The sequence below is a fragment of the Phaethon lepturus genome, unplaced genomic scaffold (assembly GCF_000687285.1).
Source record: "Phaethon lepturus isolate BGI_N335 unplaced genomic scaffold, ASM68728v1 scaffold19069, whole genome shotgun sequence".
NCBI lineage: Eukaryota > Metazoa > Chordata > Aves > Phaethontiformes > Phaethontidae > Phaethon > Phaethon lepturus.
In genome coordinates this window covers 490-12,718 of record NW_010563028.1, presented here as the reverse complement: position 1 = coordinate 12,718, position 12,229 = coordinate 490, and the positions used below count along the sequence as shown (strand labels likewise).

The window sequence follows — 12,229 nt, the reverse complement described above, 5'->3', positions numbered from 1 at the left end:
CCCCTCAGCATCCTTCAGGCAGTGAGGGGCCCAAAACTGAACGCAGGATTCAAGGTGTGGCCTCGCCAGTGCCGAGTACAGGGGCACAATCACTTCCCCTTTTCAGCTTCCCACAGTTCCTCAGTAACAAACCCATGAAAAATCAATGTTCATACTTGATTTAAGAACAGTTCTCCTGAGTATCACAGGTCCTTTTAGCCGATTTGTCCAGTTATCTCAGTAGCCTCGTGTATTTAGCAATGAGGCAACACACACATGTTAAAGGTACATTACCAGTTTTCAGTACTGTCTACAATAGCTCATGAACAAAATAAAGATACTGGTCATTTAAGGATGTTCTTTTTCATCTGCTAACTGCTTGAAAGAAGAGACAGTGCCTCGGACAAGATGCTGCTAGGTCTCCACAAAAATATTACCATCCAAGCAACATACTGAAGTATGACAAAAATACAAGATAGCAGTAGATAAGTAATTTGCTAAGATTTCTGTCTGCATAGAGAAACAGGGATTATAGTCAAGGATACCTTTTTATTATGATTAAATGGTACAGGGCAGTGTGGAGTTACTAGGAAGGTCAAAGCTTAAAACTGGTAACGGATGTGTCATCTGAAAGAAAAAAATATAATGCAAGTTTAAAAAAAGAGACCATCACAGACTAAAGTAGAAAAAGGATCTGATACCTTGTTAAGGAAAATCAGATCACTACTTACGCACCTTCTCACTTCTGTCTAAGTAACTGCAATTTTTAAAGGTGTGGCTGAACATTAGACAAGCATACTTAAATACATTTTCAACAGTTCAGTACAAATTGTATCTTCTTTGAGGCTATTTTTGTCTCAAACTCAGTGGATGCTTATTTAAGTAAGGATCAGCTAGGCTGTCATATTGTTCCTGGAATGCAGAAGCATGGATTATATTTAAGACTGCCCATTTTTTATGCACATCAAGTCTAGATGCTAATCAATATTCAAGCTAGCTTTAAGAAAGTGCAATGACAAAGTGTTCTGTAATCTCAATGGTGCAGAAAACACACATTTTTAATATAGTTTTTATTTTACCCATATACAGCTTGCCAGTACACATCACATCACTGCTGAACAGCAGTACAACTTACTGCATTTTTAGATGGCTAGAGATAAAAGGAATTACATAACAAAAGGGAATAGTGCAACAGTTTTCAGGTTGACAGATTTCCACTTCCCACCCACCCCCAACATACAAAGCAAGTAGAACGATGTTAATTCTAGAATTTTTGGTTGTGACGCTGCTTGATTTATATAAACATAAGTTATAAAAAGTACAGGGCATAGAAACAGTTTACAAATAAGTTAAATTTCAATTATTTCAGTATTCACATTAGAAAAATATACATTTTATAGAGTCAGTCTTTTCCAGAAGAAAGCATACAGTTTTCTAATTTATGGCTCCAATTCACTTTGCGAGAACAAAATATCTTCACTTTGGCCATCCGCTTCCATTGCCAGTAGCGCTTCCACAGTTTCCAAAGGTATCCCCTCAGGTGTGCGAATGTGCATTGTAGTACCATTGGAATCGGTTACAATAACGATGCCTTCTGCCTGAGACAAAACAGCAGTATCTGGATGAGACAGGATAAGCCCATCTGAAGTCTGAATAAAAATCTGTTCATGTCCCTGAGACAAAAAATCATGGCTCTCATCGGTAATCTCGAAGGCTACAGTTTCATCTACAGTAACTGCATTCTGCAGCTCGTGTTGTTCCTCTGTCCCACAAGAAAATTCATTCATGGTTTTAAAAGAGGTTTCATGGTTCACATGAGCAGATAGGGAGGCTTCCTGGACAGGTTTCTGGGGTGACTCACTGTGGGCACTATGTGGGTAGTTCATTGGCACAATGTTTGTTGAAAAAACTTTTTCAAGTTCCTGCATCTCATCAGTCATATCAGCATTATGAAGTTGTTCAGAATGTTCTTTAATTGCAAACTTATGGTTTTCTTCTTGCAGTTTCTGATACTTTTGATTGTGACCATTTTCTTCACTCGTTGCTGAGTTAGCGCTCTGACTGCCCATTGCATTCTCCGACAGAGAGTTGCAGAGTCCCGGAGCTGACAGTCCACCTGCTGTATTCTCACTCACAAAGTGTGCTTGAACTAATTCAGGTGAGCCATCTGCTTCAACAGGCAATACAACTTCAGTATGTAGCAGAGATGCATCACCTGCCATATCTGGTCCTTGTATGTGCACAGGTTGGGAATACTCTATCCTCATTTTCACAGTCTGGGAGAAGGTACCTGAATTTTCAGTATCAATTCTAACTCCTGAATCAACAAGTGAATTATGTCCCTCTGCTGTTGGTAATGTACTTCCAGTTGTGCAGCAAGTGATATGTCTGTCTTCTGAAAGCAGGATTTCTCCATTTAATGGATTAAAACCTGAAAAGGTGAAAGAAATATCATTTTGTTGTGTAATGTAATAGTGCATGCCCATAAAATTATTTTTCAGCAGTAATTTTGGAGGACGAGCTAGACTGCTTCCCTGCTGCCTTCCCCCAAATTAGCAAACCTGAAGCACCTTGCAAGAGTTTTACAGCACTTCCCAATGAGAAAGCCATTATAAAAATATTTAAGGAATTTTTGGATAGCAAATTATTTAATATTTCCATACCAAGGGACCTTACATTAGAAGCAGCATTTTTCTGTTAATCCTGAAAACAACCTGGGCTGAAAGTCAAACTCAGTTTTTTCCATCTGGCATACAGCCAGTAACATTACAAGGTAAAGAATATACCAGGCACAAAGTTGTCAGCTGTTCATCCCCACTACCATTAGTAAATTGACAGAAGCATTTAAACTTGGTTAAATTTCTGAGATAATCAAGCTCACCCTGGACTCAGGCATGTCATCAAGTTACTACATATCTAATTAGCTGTGCTAACAGCCCCAGGAGTACTTTCATCCCGCGGCAGAAAAGGTAAAAATGACTAGAAATTTAGTGTGTTTTGCCAGTTATTTGACCTGGACCAAGAGCCAGGTCACAAACCCAGTAGGTAGTTGAGCGATAACAACTAAGCTGCAGTAGCATAAGCTGTCAGTTTTTATTATTGAAGATCAAAAGGAACAAGTAGTTTGGGTTTTTTGTTGTTGTTGTTATGAAAGATATCACAGCACAACAAAGGAGGCCTAACACTGCAGAAGGGACCATTTAAAACTTTTTCTACTGTAGACTAGCAAAGGCCCTATGAGCAGGTGCGAGTGAAACAAAATAAAAAAAAGCCTCATAGCCCAGAAGAAAATCATAATGCAACAAGAAATGAACATGGTCATGCAGAGAGCCTTTCAAAGAAAGAAAAATTAAAGAGGAAAACAAAAACACAACCATGGACAGAGAAACCTGCAAAGGACAAAAGCAAAGCAGCTTACAGCAACACCAAAAAAGGTATTTACAAAGCAAGAGGACAGTACTGATATACGGATCTTACTAGAGATGGGTAAGGACTGGAATCTTTCACATCAGTGATCGTAATGCCTCTGAATTACTGCAACACTTTTGCATAAGACCAGTGGAGTTTTGGGAGATTACAGGTGGGGACCCACCTCACTTTTTTTTCTAATCCACTGTTACCCTGCCAATCTGAGGGGCACAGGGAATAAAGACAAAGAAGGGATAAAAAGAAAGGCAACCACGCAAAGACTGTGGTGCAAAATGGTGCTTCAATTCCAATCTTCAGGTCCCGCATCTCCCCTGGGATACAGGACAGCCTGCACCAGCTCTCCCCCTCCCCTAGGATCCACAAAGCTCTGATGATTCTGCTGTCGCAGACTGGGGCAAAGAGGAAGGACACGCACACTGCTTCCTCTTCCTCTGCTCTCCCGCTGCCGACACAAAGGTTGTGCACCATCTCTGCTATAAGGGATAGGACAGACGGGAGGCTTTCAGGAAGCAGAGAGTAGGACAGTACTATTCTCATAGTACTGCAGTAGTATCAATAACTGGATTATCATGCATTCAGAATTGAACTACTGCTGTGGTCTGCATCATCCATCATTTTCTTCCCCCGCCATGAGGCCTCTCCAGTTAAACAGCTGCTTTTGAAGGACCTGGGAAGCAAGTTAAGACATGAAACCTTAAGACAAAAACCACAGGCGCTTGAAGAACAGAGAGATTTGTTCAGCTCCTCCATGAACAGAACAGAATTGGAAAATCTGAAGAGGTTACCATCTTTTTCAAACAGTGTACACAAATTCCCACTCTTTTCTTTCACTTCATCTTGACTGGCATAAGCATTATTCACATTCTCCATTACGTCTTCTAACTTGGTCCTTTTGGCTGATGGCAACAGTTCCTCCCCTGAGCTCTGTCAATACAAGAGATAATTAACTGGCTGCCACCGTAACAGCTGACAATATTGGAAAAGATCACAAACTAACTGTGGGCACTTCATGGCAGTGAACTGATACTCTCCTTGAAAAATAGGATTTTACACTAACGGTCTTCCTAAAAAGTAAGGACTTAAACACAGCCCTCACACTTTGCCAAAATGCCACTGATTACTTTTGATATTTGATTGAAACAATCTGCCTTTGCTGCAATGTCAAAGCTCCTCTCTGAGCCTTTGCGATTAGCTATATGGCATGGCACCTGCTATAAGCTCTCTCTCTCTCTCTCTCTCCAACTTCAGTAAAGGGTGGGGAACAGCCTGCCCAGCATTGTTTGGTTAATGAAGAAAGACTGATCAGCTCTAAGTTTAACCACAGGCAGAAAATGGAAAAGCACTGGTCTTATTAATCCACCACCAGAAACAACTCTGAATTAAATAAAAAGTAGAACCGTTAAGGGGATGGACCATAGAGATGTGACTTTCAAGAAGAGGAAACACGGCTCCCTGCTACAGCTGTAAACAGACTAAATCTGGTGAACTGACTTGTTAGAAAGAAAAGAACTATTTTCATGCACCTCTACCAACCACCAGCTAGCAGAGCAACCACTTCTTCAGCATCTGAGCCTGCTGTAGGTTAGCCCATTTATTCCAACACAAGTTACTAGAATCTGAGGATCCTTCTCACTGTGGGGCCCCCATTTACTAGTGCCTCAACAGAATTCTTTCTTCCCTGTATCATGAGATTACCGGAAAGCCTTCGAGATTCTCTCCTGAATGCTAGCAATGTCTTCCCAAAGTACATCTTTAGCGTGCTTGTTCATATGCTCTGCTATGGCAGTAGAGAGTACTTCTTTAAGTATTGCCAAACTCCAAACAGCATGAAAGCCTTACTTTAACACGAGTCAGATAATACCAGTTAGATTTTGTAAGGAATAATTATCTGTTTTAACAAATTTTAATTTGTCTCAGTTTCATTTTTAATTTTCACAAAGGTATTCCATACCTCAGCTAACCGTTTTTGTCCCAGTATTTCCACAGGCACTTGCTCACTAACCATATTAATTATACATTGTGAACAAGAGTCTACACCTCGCGTCTTTCGTTCTCCATTGAGTATTTCTGTAATTCCTAGTGATTCAGCAACCTTTAAAAACAGTTATAGGAAAAAAAAGTAAAAGTTAGCCTCTCCAATCTGAATACATAAATGCTGAAATATTGATTAATTTTCTTAAAACTGAACTAGAACTACACGGTGTCTAGTCTGACAATCAATCATCACAGCTCAATGAAGTGTTTAGATTCCCATGTTTTCTACTAGCCTCCATACTAATAGAACACGACCTTCGTATGAAGGTGAATATTCAACAGACAAACTCGAAAGAATTAGGAGTACAACGGTTATATATAGAATCGAGAGACAGTTACTAAGAGCAGAGTTTAATAAAAAACACTGTTGAGGCTCTCCATTACTTAAAAACACATTTAAGTCTTCCTGTTTGAGAGTATTTCTTAGTAGTTAAAGATTTGCCCCCCACCCCATACCATTCCTGTGCTTCATCCGCATGTAGGTGTGCTACAATACAACTTCTCCAGGCTAGGTTGGTTTTTTTTTTTTTTTCATTTGGTTGGTTGGTTTGGGTTTTGGTTTGGGTTTTTTGTTTGTTTGTTTTAAAGAGCATAATTCTATATTAAGAAGGCACACTAACACTGAAGAGAAGCAAGAAAAAGGTTCCACTTTGGGACTGCCAGTATCAACAGCATCCCTTTAACTTTATGCCACTTCATTTCTCCACAGGGAAACATCAGTACTAATTACAAAATAGCCAGATAAGCACAGAGTAATTCTAGAAAGTTTTTTTTAGTACATACAGTGAACGTCATGATTGATTCCGAAAAATAAATATTAACCACTGCTAACAGTCCACAGAGGACTTCATTTTTTTAAATCAGGATTATTATAAGAACCAAAATCTTATCTCCACCATCCCTATTCTGAGTATGCTCCCCTCTCACAGTAGTTGCAAGTTCAGTGCTGATGTACATTAATGAGCACGTTGTTTAGTCACTTTGGTGGAAGTAGTATATAAAATAGTATTTTTGCTACTGGGAACAGAGAAGGGAAAACCAAAAATATGTTATGTACAAAGAACTCTTTTATTCTATGCCAGGGGAACATAGATTGATAAGGATCCATAAGGATAAACATATCCACAGTTAAAAAAAACAACAAAAAAACAACAAACAACCACCACCAGAAAACCAAACCTGCACTGTCTTTCCAGATACAGCTGCATAAACAATGAATCTGAAGGGTCACTGAAATAACAGCTTGCAGTTTTATTAATGTATTCACTGCCTTTCATATTTGTTAGTATGACTATGAACTGCATAGATACATTCAGTTTGTCCTCGTTTTGCAGTGAAACCACATATCCCTTTAAATCAAGGCCACCCATTTTAAATATAGATCCCCCTCCTTCCTAATCAAACATCAAGATTTACTTTTATTAGCAGTTAATGCTAAATACACTTTGCAGTAACATGCAGCTTCATACTACCCTAGATATGCAAGACAGGTATCAGCACTGCTACAATTTTTTGTGAATTTTTTTTCTAGTTATATCTACTGCCATAAACTGGAATTGTAGTTTTATTATGAATTTCTTTTTCTCTTCAGTTAGTTGTTGGACTTTTTACACTGATTTTTGTAATTTGATCATCAAAAAAACATGTTTCTTCAAATAACCTTACCAGGATGATAAAGCTTATCAGAGAAAAATAAAAATGCAAAGCATCTAAAATAAATAAAACAAAAACAAAAGAAAACAAAAAAAATCAGAGTTCCAAATAGAGTTCTTTATTACCTTAGCATCTTTTATTTCAACAGGCTGCTGGCAACTCAGCAAATCAGAGTTACTGAGGTGATCATAAGCCATTTTCTTTACCCTATTATGCAAGTCTTCAAATTCCCTATACACATCTGGGAAGTAAGCTTTGGCTGGATACCCTTTTTCAACCTAGAAATAAGAGGGGAAAAAAAAGGGTTTGTTTCCCCCTCCTTGTATTTATAAAAAGATGAAATTAAAATCTGTCAGTTCATTTAAAAGAGAAACGTTCAAGTCAAAAGATCATGGAATATTCAAAAATGCCACTGAACCAGGGAGCAAAAAGCACAACTTTCAATCAAGAGACTTACCAGAGTTTTGCCTGTGTAAGACTGAAGTGATGTGGAGAACATCTACAAATCAGCACAATTCTAACTTAGGAAATTCATATATGTATCTAAAAGAATCTTTTTATGTATACTAATGGAAGTCTCCCTAAAATAATTTAACATTTTTACATTAAAAAACCTCACCTTCATCAACAGAAATTCATATACCGTAACAAGCTTTGTAAGACGTGGGAGAGCCAGCTCCATTAAATCTTCGTTATCACATTGTTGTAATAGCTGTCAAAAACCAGAATGAGTTTATTAGAGCAAAGTACAGAGGTTATGCATCCCACAGTCAGAACATAAAACATCACTGCTTTTTTGAAAGATCCACTACATGTTTAAGCAGGTTTGAGAATCGGTGCAAACATAACACCAAAAGAGAAGGTAAATTAGAAAACCTCAACAGTTACTACCCATATACAGACAAAACCCAGTCCCACAAATGTTGCCAACTCATAGAAAGAAGAGCAACATCAGTAGATTTAGTAGCCATAAAGGATCTCCCAGACACTCAAGAAACAAAAAACTGTGTTAGTTGCATGGATTTTAATCCTCATTAAATCCAAGAACTTCTTTATGGGTGTTTCTTTTCTTTTTCAATGTTGCTAAACTTCACTTGGGTTTCTTTCTTTTTACTGTGTTGGAGAAGATACATAATAGTAGCTAGTAACTTTCCATCTCCAGAAAAAGGATAGTGAGAGTAGATCTACATGTCAAAAGTCCCTTTCCAGGCTAAGTTCCCATTTTCCTTTTCTTCAGTGTTCTGCTAGAAGCATTTTTTCCCTTAGAGACAACTTAGTGTTTTCTTCTTAGAAGAAATCTTGGGCTTTCATCTTGTCAGTACACAAGAATGAAAACATAAAATTTAGAAAAATCAATCTTTTTGAAAATGATTCCTTGAAAATAAGTGATCCAGAGGAAAAACAAAACAAAACGAAGACAGGGCATGGGGAACATACTTGTGAAGTAACGCAGAAGAGAACCATACCTCTTTTAACCTAGCTTTTCTTCTGAATACATGGTGTTCTGCTGACACACTACTAAGTGACTTTGAAGGGGACTGACAAGGTCTGCTAAGCCTTCCAGAACACCTAGATCTTCCACCCATCCTTGGTCGACCACGTCTCTTCGGTCGTCTGGGTCTTCCAGGTCCTTTTGGTGTTACGGGTCCCTGGTGTCCTGAACTAGTCTCATGTTGTTGTTCTGCCAACAAGTCTCTGCTTTCTGCAGAGTTACAAGTCTTAATTAAAAGAAAGAGGAAAGTATTTATTCACCATTTTAAACCGTGTTTTGAGAAAGACAATTTTATAATTAAGGTCTTCATCTATGCAAACAATAAATAGCAGATTAAATAAATGCAAAGCTGGATACAAACATTCCACAACTTTCTTTGCAGTTATCAATCCAACACGTTAGTAAGACTATTACTTCTGCAACACATACATGCCATTATTTGCAAAGGCAGCATTTTTGATCCATAAAATGTCCTACAAAATACAGACATTAAGGGAATACAATTAAAGAGCTGTTTTATGTCAGTTAAATATGCTTAATGTTTTTGAAGTAAGTTATGTCCTCATCAAATAAAGAGGCTGTAGAAATAAATTTTAATTAGCAGTAAAACACACCCAAAGAAAAATTTGGATTTCATTGTAACTATGTCAAAGCATGAAGACTTTATATGAAAGACAAAAAACTCTGAACAGCCATGAATAGTGACAAGCCCAATAATTAAAAATCAAAATATACTGCCCAGTTTCCATGTTTCAAAATCCTTCGTCTTCCCTAAGAACATAGCTAAGAAGTAGCTTCCATTATAAGACCACACAGCAAACTCAAAGTACATTTTCTATTTTTAAGTTAATCAGTTGTGACTTCAGTGAAATTTTTTACTGATCAAAGCACTGACTTCTTACTGAACACATCATCTCTTCCCCTCCAAGCTAGAATTTCTAAGAACGTCCCAGTATTTTTTAAGAAAGGAGTTTACAATAGTACTCAGGTATAGCAGACTTCTTTTCATAATCAGTACATTTTCATCCCAACATTCAGTAGCTCCCTACTATTCTAGTGATTAGGAAAGCTCTAAAAATGTCAAATTTATGTCAGTTCTATCCAGGGATTAAATTACTAAATTAGTTCTAAATATGACATAAGACTAGGCTGAGCATGGGGATCTCAATTGCCTTCCCATCTGTATTGATGTACCAGTTTTAATAATCCTGCTATTCCTTCTACAAAGTATTTACCTGGCCAAAAACTGTAAAAAATCAGTGAGTTCAAGTGCAAATTTGTAGAATCCGAATTTGCTATTTAAAAGTAGCAGGTACAATAGAAATCTAGCAGTCAGTAATAGTAGTATGTATAAGACTGTCTGAAATTTTTCTAAATACCCAGCATCCTGTGTGAAGTAAGTGCAGCACAGGAAAGTAACAACTATATAATAATAATACAGACAGCAGGCTTCAGTATTGTGCAATTCTCTTTTTCCAAAGATGATAGAAGATTGTAGAGGATGGGGAAGGTTGGTTTGCTGCACTGGCACCATAAGCTGTAAATTTTCACGTTTATGAGAACAACTTCACATTTACAAAGAAAAGTAATAAATGTGACACTGCTACATCTAAAAGAGTATTTTTTCCTAGACAGTACCTGTACCAGCTCTTACTGCGAGATGTTAAGAGTCATTTTAATATTAGGAGAAACTTTACTTTGAAGTGACCAGCTTAAAACATCATAGCAGCTAAAGTAGCTTCCAACCCAGAGAATCAAGTTTCACCAAAGTGTTTGGTTTGCAGAGGTAGCTAAGCCACACTTGCAAAACCTGCTCTAGGAAAAGCTGTGGTCCACTGTTGGATTCCAAGTAAGTGTCGTCACAGAAAAATCTCTGTCAGTAACAAAAATTGATAGAGCAGATGATCTTTTGCTGTCTTTCACGCTAAAGGCTGTAACTGAACACCACAGTATTATCCAAATGCTATTTAGGCAGACAAGGTTTTTCCAAGCTGAAAACTGTACGTCAGAAAACCAGTAACAAATGAACACTCAGTGAGCATTTTGTCTTACGTGCCTGTGCAAGAATACTATTCCTGCAACACTGCAAGGGAAAATTACTTGATTTTTAAAGCACTTCAGTAGGAAATTTATTTAATTTAGTATACTGGTGGTATTTCTGAGCAGTACAAGACTTCTACATTTTATTAACAACATGCCCTACTGAACTGATAGGTGTTTAAATCCCTACCTTCAGTCTTTTCAAAAATAGTTCCACTGTTGTCCACAGGAACTCAGATGAATGAGTACAGTATGCAGCTACAGAACTGCCATTCTACCTGCTACAGAAGTGACTGTTTTTCTAAGTAACACACTTTACCTGTTCTCCAGCCTTTGAATGAACAGCTTCTTCCAGATTGGTAGCCAGTGCATTTTCATTATTTAAAGTGACAGCAATTGAATCCAAATATGCTGGACTCATCGTTTCATCTCTTACTCCACAGGCATTGTCCACAAATATACTCCCATTAAGCTTATTTAAAGGTATTTTTTGAAGTGAAGACTCCAGCTGTCCATGGCCAGGGTTAAGTTTATAATGTCTTGCTAATCCTCCTTTTCCTATATAGGATTTTTCACAGGTCTGACATTTAAACATTTTGGGTTTCAGATTATAATTTGAAGAACTGAATAATGCATCCTTTCCCTTCACCTTTCCTTCTTCATCATCTTCTATACTCAGCTCAGAATAGTCATCAGAATCAGACTGATGACCATCAGCCAAATCCTCCATTTTAATGAATTTATAATCTTTAGCTTTGTATTTTGGGGGACGTGAAATCCGTCCAGAACGAGTTTTCACTTTCAAGGATTTTTTTAACTTGTCAGCTTTTTGGGTTTTTTTTTCAAGGCATGGTATCAGAGTATTTGCTGAACTGGCTGCAACCGTGGTAATATGTGGAGACCTTGTGGCCGATACCATGGCACATGTAGCTTTCTGTCCATTTAGCATCTTAGATGTGGGAGTCTTGTTCACAGACACTGATCCATGAGATGGTAAAGGTCTCTGCGTAAGCAGCTGAATTGGAGACTCGGAAGAACTATGCAGGAATAGCTGCTGCTGCTGCTCAGCTCCTGTAACAGACTGTATCCTAATTATCTGGGGATTAATAATGCCAAGTCCTGGTATGCTAGAACTTCTACCAACCGACTGACTCAGCGTTATAGTTTTGGACTGGATTGGTGCCAATGGTGGCATTGGCCTTTCAGTTTCCTTCATCTGTCCTGGCTGAACTTGGACACAAATGGCTTCCAGCTGCTTTTGTGGAAAAAAGGAAAAGTTGAGATTACACAAATACGGTATTGATAAATAAAGACAATACTTATCAAGATGATACACACATGCCCTTAAAGCAAAGCAAGAAGAAACCAATGCATATCACTAGTTTTCCATTTTAATGCATCAAAGCACAGATTTAACATCAAAGCACAGATTCCCTTCCTTCAAGCTATGGGCTTTCCTGCACATAGCTGAATGTGACTGCTGTTCAATTAAAGCATGTAAAGCTTGTTCTTAGGCTATGTCACAGCTTTGTTTCTTCCCTGTTCTGGAACAGCAGAGTCAATGCCATCACCTAGGCAGATTCATGACCTTCAGCAAACCAA

The 12,229-nt window shown here is 38.0% G+C and overlaps 1 protein-coding gene across 1 annotated transcript; it reads right to left on the bottom strand.

Moving 5' to 3' along the window:
* Positions 1-1,040: 1,040 nt before the first annotated feature.
* ZNF839 (zinc finger protein 839) lies at positions 1,041-11,843 on the bottom strand. The gene is made up of 7 exons (XM_010294475.1): positions 10,947-11,843; positions 8,562-8,813; positions 7,715-7,807; positions 7,221-7,373; positions 5,360-5,500; positions 4,194-4,332; positions 1,041-2,410 (listed from the first exon to the last, which is right to left on the bottom strand). Exons 1-7 carry the CDS (start codon positions 11,841-11,843, stop codon positions 1,419-1,421), a joined length of 2,667 nt encoding a protein of 888 aa, XP_010292777.1. The 3' UTR covers positions 1,041-1,418.
* Positions 11,844-12,229: the final 386 nt, after the last annotated feature.

What these genes read in the sequence shown, in the direction of transcription:
- ZNF839 (XM_010294475.1), bottom strand. Translation starts at nt 11,843, where the DNA reads ATGAAGGAAACTGAAAGGCCAATGCCACCATTGGCACCAATCCAGTCC. An exon ending in ATTCAAAGGCTGGAGAACAG is followed by an intron (nt 8,814 to 10,946) that starts GTAAAGTGTGTT and finishes CTTTTAATTAAG; the next exon opens with ACTTGTAACTCTGCAGAAAG. An exon ending in GACAAAAACGGTTAGCTGAG is followed by an intron (nt 4,333 to 5,359) that starts GTATGGAATACC and finishes TTGTATTGACAG; the next exon opens with AGCTCAGGGGAGGAACTGTT.